Genomic DNA, 19,630 nt, shown 5'->3' with positions numbered 1-19,630 from the left:
TAAGGGCAGACAGCATGTTTCCTGTTCCATCCTGTGTGCTATATTAAACACAATTTAAGCTATAGTTTTAGTTTACAAATGTAATAGGATAGTTCAACATATCGTTGGGTTTGTGACGTGTACCGCACCAAAAGCCTCGTACTCAGTGGTTCAGTGTGAATACATGTATTGTTGCACCCCTGTTGTTAAGCCTAGATAACATGTCCCTCGGCTTATGTGGCTGCACCAGACACTGTCAGTGACCTAAACGTGAGCACTCAACAAACCATGCATTTTCATAATGGTGGGGCCCCGGGAGCCTCTCAGGACCTCTGGGGGTCCAGTGATGTGTTTTCTGTGGGTGGAGATTAATGGCTGCTGGCTATGTTTCCATACTTCACCTGGAGGAGAGACACAAGAATGGTGCTTGTTTCAGTTTTAGTAATTACTGTATAAGTCAGTAATTTAATTCTACTAATGTTACCCCTGGTGCATTCAAACCAGTGGGACATCAAAGTTTGCAATGTTATTGTTTAATAGTCATTCTAGAAATCCCAGACCTGTGAAGATCATATAAAGCTTACGGTACCTCCACAACCTTTAAACAAACAGCCAGAAAATGAATTCTTATCCGTTAAATGTGTTTTAAATATGGGACACACAAGTCAACTCAAACAACTCAAACTGCAGCATCTTCATAACATGCTCTCTTTGGAGGAAAGCAACAGTGCAAGTTAGCAAAGAATGAGAAATTGTTTGTGTTGTGTTGTGCAATCATAAATCACTTCAATCTTGAAAGGCCACTTAACCATTAACCAGAGTGTTAGAAAAAGCCAACAGTGAATAGGCCTTTGCTTTACTGTATGTGTTCATCATTTCCTGCTAATGACATCCTGCTCCCCAAATAAAACTGATACCATTCCAACCAACTTCCATGTGATATGATAAGGCTCTGGCAGATTGATAAGAACTTAAATTAGCCTCCAAGACACAGGAGAACTGTCAAGGTCAATGGGTTCTGTTTCCAAATTGACATGCGTGTGTGTATATTCTCTTACCATGCTGAGCACGTCCGCTGGCTACAAACAGAAAGTACTCTTGATTCAGATCAAAGCGTGCTGGTTCCTGATTACTCAGTTTGACTGGTCTACTAAACCTGCACTGAATCACTCCATCTGCCAGCCGCCATGACACTGAGGAGAGACCAGACTGCAAATACACACACACACACACACACACACACACACACACACACACACACACACACACACACACACACACATACACACAGAACATTTAGGGTTTAAAGTGAAACTTCTATGTGTTTTAAGGCTCAGTCCTATTTTTTCATATTTTTGTGTCAACGTGACTAATGGAGGCAACAATTTTTGAAATTTGTCCAGTATTTAGAGAGAGCGCTGCAGCTGGCAGCAGCAAAACACTGCAATGTAATCCCTATGGGCAATTGTGCACCGTCTAAAAGTGTTTGTTTTTGCCACTGACAGGCTCAAATTCTTATTCGAAGTGTCTGACAACATTGCGGAAAGGATCCTCTAGAGAAATGAAACAATTTTCCGTGACTTTCACTGGTCTGTTTGTGTGAGTGTGTTACAAAGTCTCCCACAAAGAGAGGTCTCATTCTAAAATCTTACAAGAGGTGACTTGTTACAGGAAATTCATATTGTGATTCTCACAATATTTTAACTTGTTGGCCTATTGACATCATACTGTTACGCACTGCCCCAACAAGCATGGCTGAAAGCGAAATTATTAGTGACTCTGCGGTGGTTCCAAAAAGAGGAGCAGCTTCAGTAGTGTGGAATAAACTGTGGCGTCCTGAATATTTTATGAACAGCCCTGGACTTCTCAGACTCTTTTTGCAACTTTCTGCTCAGAGGGAACTCATTCAGTGGCTCCTCTGGCAGCAGCACTGCGTCTCTCCTTCTCCACTCTTGCGATGCACATGCAGAATTTCGGTGTTGTCGAATGATGTTGTCATAAACCTTTGATGCCGCTTGCGCCTCAACAAAAAACTACATATGTGACTGTGCAGTAGTTATGGTAGCATAACAGCCTGTCACATTCATTCAAATAAACACAAGAAGTTTGTGCTCTAATAAAAAAAAAAAAAAAAAAAAGGCATCAGCACTCAGTGAATAATCCTCCTAAGCCCTACGATAAGCTATTATGGCAAGGTTTAACTATACAGACCTGTGAGCAGTGATAACTAACATGTCTTTGGGGTCATCAGGTGGGAACCTCCTTTCACCGGTGTTTCGTCTAGTTAGTCCCACGACATCTCCAGGAGGCTAGACAGTGATCTCTGGCGTCCCAGAGACACTCCCCTAATGCCAGGTCTCACTGCTCCCCACACTAACCGAACAGGAACCTTACCTATACTACCACAGAGGAGGTAGACCCAGGGAAGGAAGCCTTGTTAGGCTATCACACTCCCCCGCTGGGTTAGGCTGTACAGTCTACCTCCCCAGGACGAGTCCTCACAACAATGACACCTCCAGGAGGCTGGACAGTGATCTCAGCCCAAACAGCACTGCCACCTTCAACCAAGCCCAGGCTACGTTTATGCGAGCTCCAGGCAGAAGCAATGCTGATAGTACCTTTACTAGCACATTCACCATACTCTATTTCACACGCTACATAGCATAACTACAATGTAAGCTAAAGTTAAAGGAGATAAATGAACTCACAGGATCAGCAAACACACTCACTTTGCAGCATGGTCTCAAACAAAATGGATTCAAATAGGCCATTCCCACACTTAAATAACCTTCCTCTTCCTGGATTTCCTTCTTACTTACACATGGCTTTCTCAGCCCAAACAGCACTGCCATCTTCAACCAAACCCAGGCTCCATACATGCGAGCTCCAGGCAGAAGCAATGCTGATACTAGCTTTCCTGTCATATTCACCATACTCTATTTCACACACTACATAGCATAACTACAATATAAGCTAAAGTTAAAGGAGCTAACTGGACTTACAGGATCAGCAAGCACACTCACCTTGCCGCATGGCCTCAAACAAAATGGATTCCAATAGGCCACTCCCACAGTTAAATACTTCCTCTTCCTGGATTTCTCCTGACAGGAAGTGGATCTCTCCACCTGATCTCAAGGAGTTATGTGCCCTGCTTAGTAGTTCCCCCTGCTGGCCCCCAGCTGACATTATTTCTTCTGTAATAGATAAACTGGCTGCATTTAATTGCTTCATCTGACATTTCCCTCACTGTCTTCCTCAAATTCTGTCCCCGCACTCCGAGTTCCCCCAGGAGTGAGACAGTTGATCTTGCTATGAATCCCCTACACTCCACTTCCACTGGACAAATCCTAGTCTTCCACCCTCGCTGCTCAGCTTCTGCTCCTAAGTCTGCATATCTAAGCTTTTTTCTTTCATAGGCTTCTTCCACTGAGTCTTCCCAAGGAACTGTCAGCTCAATGAAATAAACTATCTGTTGACTCACTGACCACAACACTAAGTCAGGCCTCTGCCTGGTACAGACTATTTCCTGAGGAACAACAAGCTTTCCCCCTAAATCTACTCTCACAGGTTACAGCGTGATGATTAGAGGAGTAATGGCAGAGCATAAACGTCAACGTGGAAAAAAATACAACTCAATCATACACACACAAAAAACTTAATGTTGTTGAACTACTAATATTGTATATAGAATCTGAATCTCACTCTGAGTTACTGTTTACAACCTAAAGAAATGAATATACTGAATATTTGAAGGCAAACTGTTACGCTTACATGTAATATTATATCACTTATTTTGTTGCAATTCTATGTTCTTAAATTAATGATAAAATATTTTTTATACTAATTTGTTATATTGTCAAGAATATTGTTATCCCAAAAATTCCTTGAAATATTGTGTTATTACTTTAGGGCCATGTCGCCTACCCCTACTTAGCATTGTCTAAAATATTGTCAATGTCATGACTGATTTCTACAATGTGGAAAAAGTCACCGAGATTATAGAACAAGACTTCTCTGTGAGTGAGACTTGATTACACACACTAACAGACGAAAGGTAAGAGAGAAACATTTCATTTCTCTGTAGGTTCCTTTCTGTTATGTTGTCAGACACTTGAACAATGGTGATCTGAGCCTGTAAGAGGCAAAAACAAACTTGTAGTGCATGTAAAATGATGGTGCTCAGTTGCCTGTAGATTGCAGCCTGTTTCATCTCTCTCAACATCAATTTCAAAAAATTTTGACTCCATCAGTCACTTACACACAAAAGCATTAGAAAAATGGTCCACGCTGTACAGAGGCGTCTCTACGACTGAATTCAATTTCAGGAAGGGAGATTTGGGGAATTCGGTAATTAGCTTTCTTTGTAAGAAGTTGGATATCAATCTTCTGTCTGTGCCTTCGGTGTTGAGTTGGACTCTTGATGTGGTTAGCCTAGTTTAACATGAAGAATGGGGGAATTAGCTGGCCTGTGTAGTATCACTGGTTATGGCTGTTTTTTGACAGGAATCGCTCCATTTAGCTGCAAGCCCTTTCACATTTCTATTCATGTACAGACTAAACTAACAAGAAATATACTACTTAATTAGTGAGTTTAAGATGTGGTAATATGTGTATTTTTTAACTTTGGACAGAGCCAGACTGGCTGTTTTCAGTCTTGATGCTAAGCTAAGCTAACCACACCTTGACTCCAGCTTCCTAGTTAACACTCAGACATGAGATCAATATCAATCAGAGTCCTGCATGGATCCATTTTTGAAAACCCCCACCTGCCCATATCCGCCCAGAACTGACCTGTTACCTGTCATATGTCTAAGTCACAGCTGCACCTGCTCAAACCCGTTAATTCAAGTCCTGCAACCTGACCTACACCCGTGATTAAACACACACAGGCTACAGTCATTCACATGAATCTAGGTTCTCCATTATTGAATTATTAATCTAGCAGAGAAAAGGTCTCTTTCACTGGCTGTGCTTGATGCTGGGATGGTGAAAACATTCAATCACTGCCAGGTTAGAAAACATTTCAGCATGCTCCCTCCACCACCATATCCTCTTTAGGTGTCTTGAAATCAATGTTCTGCCACCTCATCCTCGGGCTGCAATGTTTCATTGTTGCAGTTCTCCACATCTGTGACAAATGTGATGACAGGGTCAAAGGTTCCACTTGTGTCATTGACTTACAAAATAAAAGGAATTGCAGCTTGATAATAGGGTAGATGCCAAAATATTGCACATATACTACACATCTTTTTCATTGATTTTATTCTAGAAAATTAAAAATATATTTTTGTTCTCATCGGCTGCCTGCCTGTGTGTAGTTCATTTTTACCTGTGCCTGTACCCGTGAATTTATATAGTATATACATATTTTTACCCATTACACAGCTTTTTGTGGATTACCCACAGGTACCCAGCCCGGTGCTGGGAGAAAATAAGAACATTTCAAACTACACCTTTAAAACACATTCAAAAAAGAAACTGTATGTCTGCAAGCACACCATGTCTTTGTACTCAATAGTCAATTCAATATTTTCATGAACAAAGTTGTAAAATAGAATACCATAGTAAAATTTTAAAAAAGAGTTTCAAGAAAAATAAGGAAAGTAAGGAGAGGTTGAAATGAGACTTTACAGCATACGTGCAGTGAACATTAGTCATTATTATTATTAACATTATTAGTGTTTTCTCTTTCACTGTCAATAACATCTACTGTACTGTTTAATGTCCAAGGCTCCCATTCCGCCCATTCGATTTATGTAGAGAAGTGTTTTCATTTCTCACCTGTGACTCGTCCTCAGGGTGTGTTCGTCCACTGACTAAGGCAGCACTCACTGATATTCCTCCCCCATCATTTATACACATGTACACATCGTCATTGCCCTGGGCACACATACACATACACATACACATGTACATAAACACAGACTTCAAAATGTATATGCTGTCATTTTCAGGTTAATATACTGTAGGTACAACATGCTGGTAAATGAATCAGAACAGAAAGTTGTTTGTCTCAGGACTCATGCAGCACACTATGGTGAAATTCTTCATCACAGCTGCAGATCTTTTTTTGATGAAGATCAACTGGGTCTATATTTGATGAAGAATGTTGTGTCACACTGAGGGACTAGCTTACCATCCATGTGTCCCAGGACAGTGCAAAGGCAACATATCCCTCTGCTGGGCCACTCAGTTCAAATATCACAGCCTGCAGAGAAAAGTGATGAAGATTCAGTTGGTGACATTAATGTTAATGCGTAATTTCTATAATTTCAGATAGTTTTGATGTAACTATCAACAGTGTTCAGGAACAATAGAACAGTAAGAGGAACATACATATTTTTTCTTCATTAATTATTTGACATCGCTGTATTCTCTAAATATTTAGTGTTCAAAGAGTGGGTGTGCCTGAGATTACAGAAGGATTTCAATGAGACCACAGAGGAATGAGAGTGAAAGCTCATCCTTCACCTTGCTAGTTTTACTATGGCAAATTTTATGTGACTGACAAAATAAAAATCTTCTGACATTGTGCTGTAAGCAGTCTAGCAGATTAACTGGCAAAAGCAACCTGGAGACAGATGTTCACATGCACACTAAAATTCCACAATTATTCTAAATATGACCATACACATAGAATTTGATACAACTCATGTAAACAGCATATTCTGAGTTAGGTCTTATTCCAAGTGAAGCGTTTTCTGATTAAGACGTGGGATATGCTAATTTAATATTCAGGTTTTGGGAGCATTCTTTGGGCAAGTAGACAGCTCATTTGGAATATGCATCTCAGCATGGTTGCAGATGACAAAAGTAAGTTACAAATGTAACACGTTACAGTAATGTATTACGTTTTAGCAGTAACAAGTAATATAATGTGTTACCAACAGGATTTCGGGTAATATTATTACATTTATAGTGTCACGTAATGTGTTACCACCTGAAATAAACTATTTGTTGTTTTCAATTTTCATTGATCCACACTGCTCCACTTCCACCAATGCGCCACCAGAAAAAACATCCCCCAAAGGTTGTTGTGTCTTGGCATGTCATTATACGCTACATTACAGGCCTAGAAGGGTGCCAGTGATTGGCACATCTGGGACATAAACTGTAGACTGTAGACTTTAGACTGAGGTGCACATCAGTCTAGTCCATTATGTGTTGTAGAGATAATAAGATGCAGTACACGCAGTTTTTTTTTTGTTGCACACCTGCAGTGTTTTTTTCTGGCTACCCTTGTGATCAGTAAAAACAGTCTCTTTTACAGCTGAGTAGCGTGCTTGTGCACATGTTTGAGCAGACCTCAAACATGTGCTTGTGCACATGTTTGAGGTCTGCTCAAGTGGAGCTCAAATGCTGCGTCTGCTCAAGGTGTGCTATTTGTAGACAGAAGTAGTAATGTTTTAGCAAAAATGCGTGTGTTTGGGAAGTACTGAGCATACGACTGGATAAATAAGACTTTGACTGCACTGCATGAGTTGTGTGAGAGTTTATTAACAGATGTTGTGATATATTTTTGCTGTTGTTAAACGTGGCCCCCGCTCACTTCAATTCATGAAGAATGTTTGCCTTTTTTGGATTCTCTGTTCACTGTGAAAGCATGAATTCAACATATCACACAGTGATTAACTGATATACAAATACTCATTTTGCAGGTGAAGTATTTCTTTAATAGTCAAACCATTTTGTCTGGTTCCTCTGTAGTCATGGACAGGAAGAAGCAGTGAGGATCTGTTGGATCACAGCCTGGAGGATCTAGCAGGCATGATTTTGATTGGCCACATCCCTCAGAAGTAAACTAAAGATGTAAAATAAGATTATTAGTCTTAATCTGTCACACTCATTTTATATTAAAGTCAATTGATTACTCTATGTTCAGACAGGAAATTGATGTCACAATTAATAATCATCAATAATAAAATGTCACAACACTCACAGGCCCAGGCAGGATGGAGGGTGTGGTTGTGGGCTGTACTGGAGGAGGTGTAGTGTCTGACTGAGGGGGTTGGGGAGTAACACCATGCTGATAGATGACTGGTCCAGGCAGCTTCACCCAAAATACATTGTAGTGGGCAACTACAGTCACACTGGAAAATATACCCATAGATACAGACAATTTGGCGAGGTCACTTCCACAATCCATATTCCCTTTTAAAATATGTAAAGGGGGATTCAGATATTTGGGGGTGTTTATTACCAGCTCCTTCAGGGATCTTTTTCTGAAGAATTTTCAGCCGTTATTAGATAAATGCCAGTCAGACTTGTCCAGATGGGCTGCCCTCCCCCTGTCCGTTGCAGGCCGAGTTAATCTTATTAAGATGGTTATTCTTCCGAAATTTCTGTATCTTTTCCAGCACATTCCAGTTTGTCTTGAAGCATCCTTTTTTGTTAATCTCGACCAACAACTTAACGCTTTCATTTGGCATAATAAACCAGCCCGTATTAAGAAACATATTCTTCAACTTTCTAAACCTGAAGGGGGACTAGCATTGCCAAATTTTCGCCACTACTTTTGGGCCTGGGACCTAATAAACTTCTATACTGGCTCAGTGGTGAAGGTACAGGCGCTTGTCCACCCTGGGCTCATACTGAGATATCATCTTCTTCCTGTTCTCTGCATTCTATGATTTGCTCACAGCTGCCCATAAGGTCTCACCTAACCCGGTCGTCACCAATACAATTAAAGTTTGGATTCAATTCAGGAAGCAACACGGCTTACATAGGGCTTCGATTCTTGCTCCAGTCTTGAATAATCATGGATTCCTCCCTTCCTGCTCCAACCCAACTTTTCGCGTATGGTCAGATAAGGGTCTCAGAACACTTTATGACCTATATGACGAAGGTGTTTTCTCATCCTTTGCATCTTTGTCAGACAAATACAGCTTCCCCAATAGCCACTTTTTTAGTACCTTCAAATGAGACACTTTATTCAAAAGCAGTTCCCACATTTCCAGCAGGATACGTGAAATTTTACGATGTCTACAGTTAGAGAAGTTAAGGTTCTCACAGAAGGGATCTTTGACATCGTTCCATAAAACCTGGGACCCCCTGCTATTCCTGATGATGCCGAGGACACTTCTTAAAAGAAGTGGCTGACTTATTTATTTTTATTTATTTACTTATTTATTATTTTTTTCTTCTTTACCATTCTAATATTTTACTCTATTTTGTCTTACTCTAATTGTTTACAAATTGTATGTTGCTATGTAACAATTTAGTTGTTTACTGTGACCACATCTGACACGGGTTGTCAGGAGGGATAGTGGGATTCATGTTGGGGTTTTCTTTCACTCTAATTCAGACACTCTGATGTGATATGAAGCTGATGTACTTTTCTGTACTGTCTGCAGAAACTGAATAAAGAAATTTGGAAAAAAATAAAAATAAATAAATAAATACCTATTTTGCTGTGTTGACTGTTGTCATTTGTGTAATCAGTTGTAAATGTTATTCACTACCTTTAAACTGTATTTGTGCTTTGGCAACACATGTTAAATGTCATGCCAATAAAGCCTGTTGGACTGAATTGAATTGAATTGAATTGAACTGAATTGAGCTAAACTGAACGGAACTAAAATGACACAAAGAGGGTGTTACAGCACTCGGCATACCAGAACACACCACTTTATCCTGTTAAAGCCACAGTCACAATTTGGATTAATTTTTATGAAAACCCATTTTGATTTTGATTCTCATATCCAAAGACCTTGTACAAAAATGAACTGCTTTGCACTGTTAACAGCAACTAGACCCAGCATCTTATTGAGATTGGTGTTGATTTGTTAACACGTGTAGCCATACTTAGCTATTAAAAGGGACTCAGTGTTTAACTGTTTTACAGTACATTTGATTTATCAATTCCCACAAATAATTATAATTCTCCCTCTCTGGGGACAAATGTGGGTTGAAAAATTTAAGAAATTATTTGCCGCAGCTAGGGGGGCTAGGCAGTGGTCCAGGCTCAATATTATGGGAGCGGCAGCTCCTCCTTGCCCCCGTCCAGAACTGCTATTGCTTGGCAGACAAGCTACCTAGCTGTATCGCTTAAACAACATCTTGATCTTTTGTAGTGATCTTTTGCAAAGAAAACTGTAATCATTAGGCATACTTCTGACCAGGGTGGCATCTGTTAAGCATGAGCTTGCTTTAAATAAGGATTTAGAAAGAAATAAACTCACAAAAACTGAACCTGCGTGGGAGCATCTGCAGGAGCATTCCAGATGACAACAACCTCTGTCTGTCTGGCATCACTCGTATGGCTCACTGCTGAACCCTGGACACGCACACGCACACGCACACGCACGCACGCGCACACACACACACACACACAGATTTTGTAATTGTATTTTCATATATTTTACAGCTTGCTGAATAATCTGAGTGTGTTATCCTTGTTTCTGGGTTTTGTGATCTATTACTTTTTTACTCTGTTGATTCTCTGTTGGCTCGTCTTGATTACTACTATGTGCCTGTGCATGTATGCATACCTTTTGCTCGTTACAGGTGAGCAGCTGTGTCTTTTTCAGATTGGTCAGGGTGAAGGTGCCAGCTGTGGTTACTGAGCCCTGACTGGCTGCATCTCTGGCCTGAAGCAGAAAGCCCTCAAAATATGTTCCAGACAGGGTTACTGGAAAAGAGTGATTCAAAGTTAAAAACCAAAAGAAAAATGATGTTAATGTTATCAATACTTTCTATTCATTTGGTTATAAACTAATATCTTACTAAACTTGTTCTAGGACCTGTATTTGGACCAGGTTTAATCTTTAGTGCAGCCTCAAAATTTATTTGTTTGGTCAAAGTTTTATTTACATTTCTTCCCTCATTTGATACAATTACAAAAGACTATGCTGACTGGTTTCCTCCTCTTGAAGTACTGCATATTTAAAAGCATATAGTAAACTGTTTTACTAATAGGAGTAACTTTGTATGGATTCTGTTTCAGGGTAGATTTCCTGAAAGATAGGATAAAAATGAACACAGTATATTTTTCACATTAGAGGCTTTATCACAGCACTGGGTTCATGGAAATATGTACATGCATTGGTAGTGTTGGGTTTGAACATTTCAACAAATTTGTAGTTGTTAGTCACCTTGGATGTGATCTCTGGGACTGAATGTGGTGGTGTTGGTCCCTAAGTGATAGGGGCTTTGAGTGGTTTGACCAGGGACACGATGATGGGGCTCCATGCTGCCACACACTTCACTGACCTTGCCATTGGCATAGCAGCCTGCTGGCACCCAGTAACACACCAAGACAGAGATAAAAAGAAGAAAACACAAGCCCATGGGAGACATCTACGAGATAAGGTATCAGCCGCTACACAGTGTCCAGAAAGTCTGAAATGAAAGAGACATCACACATTCCTCCAAAGAATGAATTCAACATGACCTTAACTGTTTCTCTGTATCTGACAATATGTATCCAGACTGCCATCATTACACTTTCTAACAAATCTACCAAGGATAAACCATTGAGCAGCTTTCTTCTTGCTAAAGGTCTCCACCATATTTTCATTAGACCTCAAAGTTGGTCTCTATCATGTCTTTGAAACCTCATGCTTTACGTTTGTAACACATGGAGGGTTGTATTGTTCCTCTTGAATCTGTGAGCTGCCCTAATTCAGTTATCTGATGTATCATACTTTGCAGCCAAATTAAGTTCAGATCATTTTCAAAATGTACATTTTGACACAATACAACACTAAGGAGAAGACACCAACACACCTTAATCATCAAGAAGTCAAAATTTTTGGATCAGGTGGCAACAGCAGCAGGGCCACATCCAAGCTACATGAGCTGATCTCAAGCAGCCCATTCAACTGATGGAACGCCTGATTAAAGCAAGATAGTCAGCTGATAGATCTAATGAGTCCTTTTATGCAACCAATTGGCAAATCTCATTCAGGGTGCCTTATTTAAACTGCTCTGGCCTGCCTACTGTTGCTGCTTCCACTGCAAGCGGCTTTGCAACCTGCTTCCACCCCAGCTCCTCCTTTTCTTGTTGTGTCTGACATATCATGTCATTTCTGTCAGTGATGCTGTGCTCTGCTCCCGGGGGTCTTTGCTGCTGCTCTCCCTGTGTTAGACTTTCCTTATAGGTACATGGAAAAGCAGGGAGGCATGCTATCTCTGCCTCAGGCTTTCCTTGCATGCCTGTGGAAGTGTAGGTGTCTTCTCTGCACCTTTGGCTTTCTGAGTAGGCCCAAGGAAAGGCGGAGAGGTCAGAGAACAGAGTCATACCACCAAATATAATACTGTTTGTTAGAGACACAGTGTTGGGAGGTGTTAGGACAGATGTCAAATAAAATCTTCCTGAGAGTTCTATCCATTCAGAGCTGCAACTATGTGTTACCAGCAAAACGACATAAGTTAAGGGAGCAAAAGTCCAAGTAGGGAGGGCAGGAGTGGTGGTGGATGGGTCCAACAACCACCAACTTTCACCCGGGAGGCCGGCGTTTGCTTCCTGGAAGATTGCAAAGCCAAACCCTTCTTTTTTTCCTTTAATGGACAGGACAGTTAAGTGTGTAAGAGAGAGGGGATGACATGCAGCAAAGGGCCACAGGCTGGACTCGAACCCGGGCCGCTGCAGCAACAGCCTTATACATGCTGCCTGCTCTACCACTCAGCCACCAACGCCCCAAATCTAATTGTTAAATCTAAATCTAAATGTTAAATGTTAAATCTAAATGTTCTTGGGGAAACTAAATATTTAGCTAATATTCAAATGCACACTGCCGGTCGCCGAAAGTACCAAAATAAAAGCCCGGATGGTCAGACTGTGTTTATAGCATCAAATAACTAAGTAAAACCAAACTCAAAGTACAGGTCAAATAAAATTTCTGTCATTTTAGGTAGTTATTATTACATGATGTATGTTCAAGTGTTCATTTTCTCCAGTTAGTTTGGTTTTAATTTGTTCTTTGATGCTATAAACACAGTCTGACCACCTGGGCTTTTATTTTGGTACTTCCGGCAAACAGCAGTGAGCATTTGCATATTAGCTAAATATTTCGTTTCCCCAAGCACATTTACATTTAACATTGAACATTTAGATTCAGATTTAACATTTAGATTTAGATTTAACATTTAGGTTTAACATTTGATATTTAGATTTAACTGTGACATTATATTTAACATATTTCAAATATTGCTGTAAATGTGGTAAAAAGTGACCTTAAAAAGTTCACACCACTTTTTTAAACATTGTTTGAAGTTAAATGTGGCAAAATGTTGCTGTTATTTTACATCAAATCATCAGTCAGCATACCGTTGCATGCATCTACACTCCACTTCACAGTTAACATACACTTATATTCACTTCATCTAACAGTGCTATCAGAGATGCATACTGTAAGTCTTAGTTACAATATAACACACTACTCAATCTCATGTGACTAAACAGTCAATATTTTGAGGAAATTTAATGCCGAATTGAAGATGTTATTCATTACTAAATTTAGAGAAATAATGTGACTTAGGCAGCACTTCCCCCTGTCACTGCACCTACCAACAGGTTCTCCCTTCTCCTCATCTTTGAGCCACATCAAAACATATCTCAGCATTTACTGCCTCAGTGATCCTGCACATTATTCAGGACACGTCATAAATTAGACAGGACAGCAAGGGACATTTAAACACTAAACAGAAAGGTTTCCATTCTATAACAATGCCTTTGTGAGGACAAGACGGGTTGCTGTACTCACCCCCTCCTGCTGCAGTACTGAAGACGCAAAGATTTCCAAGGGTGACTATATATGTGTTAGCACAATGTCATTTCCCCTGTGCCGTGTGTGTGTGTGTGTGTGTGTGTGTGTGTGTGTGTGTGTGTGTATGTGTGTTATTACAGCAGTTTACAGCCTGATGGATGGACTTTTGGAACATCCTGATATGAGTTTCATTCCAGAGCAAGTGTCATTACTTTATCACGTGTACATTCCATTTACAGCTATAGACTGTTTCAACACTCTAAATGTGTTTTCTGTCAGAATGTTTTTAACCCAGTAGCTGACAGGAATAACCCTAACCCCTAACCCTAGAAGTAACAGATAGGCTACCAAAGCTGTTGCCCTAGTAACACAACATAAAAGATTCCATATACAAATACTGTACCTCAAGTAGAGTATAATTTATCTGAAAAAGTATAAATATACAGTATATACAGTATTGATCTGTTAACATGAAAAAGTTATTCTGATAATATAAGGCAATTATAATTAAATTACAAGCAAACCAGGACACACAAGCTTTAAGACAGCATAGGGATGGAGTTCATACCAAGTCAGGCTCCCTTTAATACCTGCTGTTTGTTTCCTTCTCTCCAAATGGCTCCCCATTCATTTCACTAATAGTTACTCACCAGACAGATATACTGAAAAAGCTCCTCAGGCTTCTGTGGTGGATGTTCTACTACATCCTGTTGGATTTGCAGTGTGCAAGCCTGCATGATTTTCTGACTATTCTGACCCACAGTCCTCTGCGCAGCAGACATTACATCAACTGACCCACAGATGACATCTTGACAGCTCATTTACAGCTGTTTAACGTGAATCGCAGTGGCGGATGACAGCGCATTCAAGTAACCAGTGACCAGTCGAACAGTATAAATGGGAATATTAATTGTTTAAGTGAACAAAATAATCATAAATATTACAAACTATAAGAATAACAATAAAGAGAACTGCAGATGCAATTTCCAGTCCAGTTGCCTACGATATAGCACTTACGATTACCATGACCTGGATGACTGAGAATCTTCACCGACACGAATGCACAGTCTTTTTTTTCTTTCTTTCTTTTTTTTTGTCCCCAGCATGTCACATGACCTGCACCTCTGACTGTGGCCACTATTCCAAAGTCACTGCACAGCTCAGTGTTCTTAGGAAGTGGGATTCCTTTGGTTCCCAGTATTTTGTTTCTGTCAAGCACGTCTTTGAAAGCTAAAATGGCTACGGCTCCATGGCTGCAATACAGCATTAGTACTGTTAGTTACACCCGTGTTTGGCAAGTCAAAGGGCCTTTCCAAAACTGGACCCTACCCACTCTTATTCTGTGGTGGAATCCATCTCCGTCTGTAGTCACCTTCACAGTTGAGTGAAGCAATCTTCATTAAGATGTAGGGAATAAATACAGCAGCAAGCTTTGGGACAAACTTCCCTCTCTGCAGCCTCAAGAGGAACTGTATTAACTTTGGTACCATGGAGAGAAATAAAACTTTCTCCCATTTTATGTTCTTCATATGTATTTGTAGCTTACTTGTTTACTTGCTGTCCTTTTCCTTTACTTCTGTCCTTGGCAGCATGTTGTACCTCTCCCCATGAAATGTTCATGACTCCTCCACCTCCAGTGTCACGGTTCTCCACCAGGTGGTTTTGGGCCTCCTAGGTTGTCTTTTGCCTGGTGGTGTCCACCGTAAGGCGACTCTCATGATCCAGCCCTGTTCCATCCATCTCAGCACTTGACCTAGCCATTTCAGATGTGATTTACTTGGTGATGCTCCGGCTACCTGTTTTCTTGCACAGTTGAAGGTTGGCTGGCATATTCGTCTGAGGCATCCATTGTGAAAGACTTCCATTCTCATCATGTCTGTTTTGACCATGTGCCAATTCTCCAAACTGTACAGTGGAGAGACTTGACATTGCTGTTATACAAGAGCATCTTGGTTTTAGGCTACTGTATATTGCTTGGATCTCCAGACCGACCAGAGTTAGGAGAAGGCAACATGAGCTTTTCCCAGCCTTGCCTTAATGTCTTTTTGGTCCCTCCGTCCTTACTGATGAGGCTGCCCAGTCCTCTACAGACTCAAATGGTTCCCCATTCACAAGATTGGGTGCTGTGGGGGTGGTGTTTATACATATCATTTTTGTTTTAGAGGTGTTGATGTTGAGTCCAACCTGTCTGGCAAGGTTGTTGAACCTGTCTTTTTTAGCCTGCATGTTGGGGTGGTTGGTTGAAAGGAGAGCGAGATTGTTGGCGAAGTCGAGATCTTCCAACTGGGAGAATAGGGTCCACTGGGTGCTTCTGGGTTTGACTGCAGTAGTGTTGGTTGTGATGTAGTCCATGGTTAGAGGGAAGAGGGTAGGAGAGATGATCCACCCCTGTCCCGCTCCAAACTAAACGGGAAACCACTCAGAAAGGGTATTACCCATGGTGACATTGCACTCTCTTCCAGAGAGTGTTTCGGTGTACACTGTCAATGTCCTTGTAGCACTTAAATTTAATCTTTATGTGCTGCTATTGATTTGAAATTTTTGTATATCTTTTTATCATTAGAAATACACATAAATCAATAAACTGATGAATAAATAAATAAACTAGAAAAGCACTTGGAGAGCGCAGACCTCTGCCAAGCAGCTGGGATTTCCCGCCATTTTATTATTTTATCCACTTTGCTTCAACTGATCACCACCAAAATTTTATCATCTGTTCCTTGTCCCATTATCAACCTTTCCTGAAATTTTCATCAAAATCCTTTCACAACTTTTTGAGTTATTTTGCAGACAAACAAACAGACAAACGCCAGCGAAAACATAACCTCCTTGGCGGAGGTAATAAATAAATAAATAAATAAATACATAAACAAAAATAAAACTTGCTCCTATGCTTCTTTGATGGCATTTCTTTTTTTCTTTTCTGTCTTCTTTGTATACATCTTCTTGCTTTTCACTCTGTTTATAAGCTGCTTGGTTTTTGTAACTATCCCTGTAAATATATAACACTACAATCAAATGTACATGACTGTTCTCTAGAAACTAGTGGAGAGTATAGTATTTCATCCCAAATACAATGTAACATGTTACATCTGTGTGACAGTAGGCATATAAATGTCTATCATAGCTTGAGATCATGTTTGTAGGGTGAGTCACAGAACTTTATTTGTATAGACCGTCTTTCATGACAAACAGTACAGCGTTGCACATGGTCACTAAGGCATCAATGCAGACTTGCTGTTGAAGTATTTTATAATGCGCTCCTCTTCCCCACTAGTTGATTTGGGACAGCACTCAAAGTGGCAGACCATCCACATTAATGCGGAAACAGAGTGAAGGTGGGTAGGGAGAGGGTGTAGGGGTGGTTTGGAAAAGGCCCAAAATCTCAGTGGATCGAGTTGATTGACCAAGTTGCCACCTACCTGCTCTGTACCTCACTCATTTTATGGTATTTGAGGATTATGGCAAGGAAAGGAATATGAATAACTTACTGGGTAATCGAGGAATGGACACATACTCTGACTTTATGAAAACTTTAGAGGTACGTTGTCGACACTTTTTTCCATCTGTCTTTACCTGGCCAGTAGAGCTGAATGAATTACGTTGCTTGAGGTCTCAGTAAAATGAACTGAACAAATGAATTGTAGAGAATCTAACTGAGCTAATGATGTGTAGCATCTCCATATTGACATAAGTTAAAACGTTTATATTTCCAGTGGGTAGCCAACAACCTGGTTTTATACATCCAAAGAACTTCTATAAAAATGAACTGCTTTTTACTTTAATTGTGATTTTTAGCCAATCACAATTGAGGGAGCGGGGCCGAGATGTACAGGTGTCCCCAGGTAATGTGTACCTACAGAAACAGCAAGCTCCGCATCCTTGGCGACCGCTCCACCCAAAACGCCGTCTTATCAACGTGAAAAAAATATTTTTTCCAGCGGATGTCTTAGTTGCAACATGATTGAGCTAACTGGAGTAGTTTCATGTCGTATCCGACAACAGGAGGCTATATATATATATATATATATATATATATATACAGTACAGGCCAAAAGTTTGGACACACCTTCTCATTCAATGCGTTTTCTTTATTTTCATGACTATTTACATTGTAGATTCTCACTGAAGGCATCAAAACTATGAATGAACACATGTGGAGTTATGTACTTAACAAAAAAAGGTGAAATAACTGAAAACATGTTTTATATTCTAGTTTCTTCAAAATAGCCACCCTTTGCTCTGATTACTGCTTTGCACACTCTTGGCATTCTCTCCATGAGCTTCAAGAGGTAGTCACCTGAAATGGTTTCCACTTCACAGGTGTGCCTTATCAGGGTTAATTAGTGGAATTTCTTGCTTTATCAATGGGGTTGGGACCATCAGTTGTGTTGTGCAGAAGTCAGGTTAATACACAGCCGACAGCCCTATTGGACAACTGTTAAAATTCATATTATGGCAAGAACCAATCAGCTAACTAAAGAAAAACGAGTGGCCATCATTACTTTAAGAAATGAAGGTCAGTCAGTCCGGAAAATTGCAAAAACTTTAAATGTGTCCCCAAGTGGAGTCGTAAAAACCATCAAGCGCTACAACGAAACTGGCACACATGAGGACCGACCCAGGAAAGGAAGACCAAGAGTCACCTCTGCTTCTGAGGATAAGTTCATCCAAGTCACCAGCCTCAGAAATCGCAAGTTAACAGCAGCTCAGATCAGAGACCAGATGAATGCCACACAGAGTTCTAGCAGCAGACCCATCTCTAGAACAACTGTTAAGAGGAGACTGCGCCAATCAGGCCTTCATGGTCAAATAGCTGCTAGGAAACCACTGCTAAGGAGAGGCAACAAGCAGAAGAGATTTGTTTGGGCCAAGAAACACAAGGAATGGACATTAGACCAGTGGAAATCTGTGCTTTGGTCTGATGAGTCCAAATTTGAGATCTTTGGTTCCAACCGCCGTGTCTTTGTGAGACGCAGAAAAGGTGAACGGATGGATTCCACATGCCTGGTTCCCACTGTGAAGCATGGAGGAGGAGGTGTGATGGTGTGGGGGTGTTTTGTTGGTGACACTGTTGGGGATTTATTCAAAATTGAAGGCACACTGAATCATCATGGCTACGACAGCATCCTGCAGCGACATGCCATCCCATCCGGTTTGCGTTTAGTTGGACGATCATTTATTTTTCAACAGGACAATGACCCCAAACATACCTCCAGGCTGTGTAAGGGCTATTTGACCAAGAAGGAGAGTGATGGAGCGCTGCGGCAGATGACCTTGCCTCCACAGTCACCGGACCTGAACCCAATCGAGATGGTTTGGGGTGAGCTGGACCGCAGAGTGAAGGCAAAGGGGCCAACAAGTGCTAAACACCTCTGGGAACTCCTTCAAGACTGTTGGAAAACCATTTCAGGTGACTACCTCTTGAAGCTCATGGAGAGAATGCCAAGAGTGTGCAAAGCAGTAATCAGAGCAAAGGGTGGCTATTTTGAAGAAACTAGAATATAAAACATGTTTTCAGTTATTTCACCTTTTTTTTTTAAGTACATAACTCCACATGTGTTCATTCATAGTTTTGATGCCTTCAGTGAGAATCTACAATGTAAATAGTCATGAAAATAAAGAAAACGCATTGAATGAGAAGGTGTGTCCAAACTTTTGGCCTGTACTGTATATATATATATATATAGCTAAACTCTGCCGGTTTTCTACCTGGAAGTATTTGTAAACAACAAGGCGATTCCCTGGGGGGCAGTGCCTCCAGAGGTATAGGAAGAAAAAAAAATCCTTTTTTTTTTTTTTCTTTTTTTTTTACCGATGGATTTCCAGATTGGTTAGTTAGTAGTAAGAAATGTTTGATGTGACATGATCAAGTGGTAGGCTACAAACACATCATATGTATTAGTGACATGAAGGTTTTGGCTACAGTGTGCTGATTTACT

At 40.5% G+C, this 19,630-nt stretch overlaps 1 protein-coding gene across 2 annotated transcripts in view; it reads right to left on the bottom strand.

The window, feature by feature from the left end:
- The window catches only part of frrs1a (ferric-chelate reductase 1a), a 31,641-nt gene extending 17,849 nt beyond the window's left edge, over nt 1-13,792 (bottom strand). For both annotated transcript variants that reach the window (XM_078172873.1, XM_078172874.1), the window contains exons 1-10: nt 13,686-13,792; nt 11,073-11,319; nt 10,470-10,609; nt 10,161-10,255; nt 7,919-8,069; nt 7,664-7,780; nt 6,116-6,187; nt 5,761-5,859; nt 1,038-1,188; nt 267-380 (exon numbers count right to left, since the gene is read on the bottom strand). In XM_078172873.1, the coding sequence (XP_078028999.1) occupies nt 267-380; nt 1,038-1,188; nt 5,761-5,859; nt 6,116-6,187; nt 7,664-7,780; nt 7,919-8,069; nt 10,161-10,255; nt 10,470-10,609; nt 11,073-11,277 (1,144 nt within the window). In that variant the 5' untranslated portion in view covers nt 11,278-11,319; nt 13,686-13,792. The remainder of the gene's footprint in view (nt 1-266; nt 381-1,037; nt 1,189-5,760; nt 5,860-6,115; nt 6,188-7,663; nt 7,781-7,918; nt 8,070-10,160; nt 10,256-10,469; nt 10,610-11,072; nt 11,320-13,685) is intronic.
- Between the last annotated feature and the right edge of the window lie 5,838 nt (nt 13,793-19,630).

The sequence above is a fragment of the Epinephelus lanceolatus genome, chromosome 12 (genome assembly GCF_041903045.1).
Source record: "Epinephelus lanceolatus isolate andai-2023 chromosome 12, ASM4190304v1, whole genome shotgun sequence".
In the NCBI taxonomy this organism is placed as follows: Eukaryota; Metazoa; Chordata; class Actinopteri; order Perciformes; family Serranidae; genus Epinephelus; species Epinephelus lanceolatus.
The sequence above is the reverse complement of the archived record's forward strand: the minus strand, read 5'-3'. Positions and strand labels throughout refer to the sequence as shown.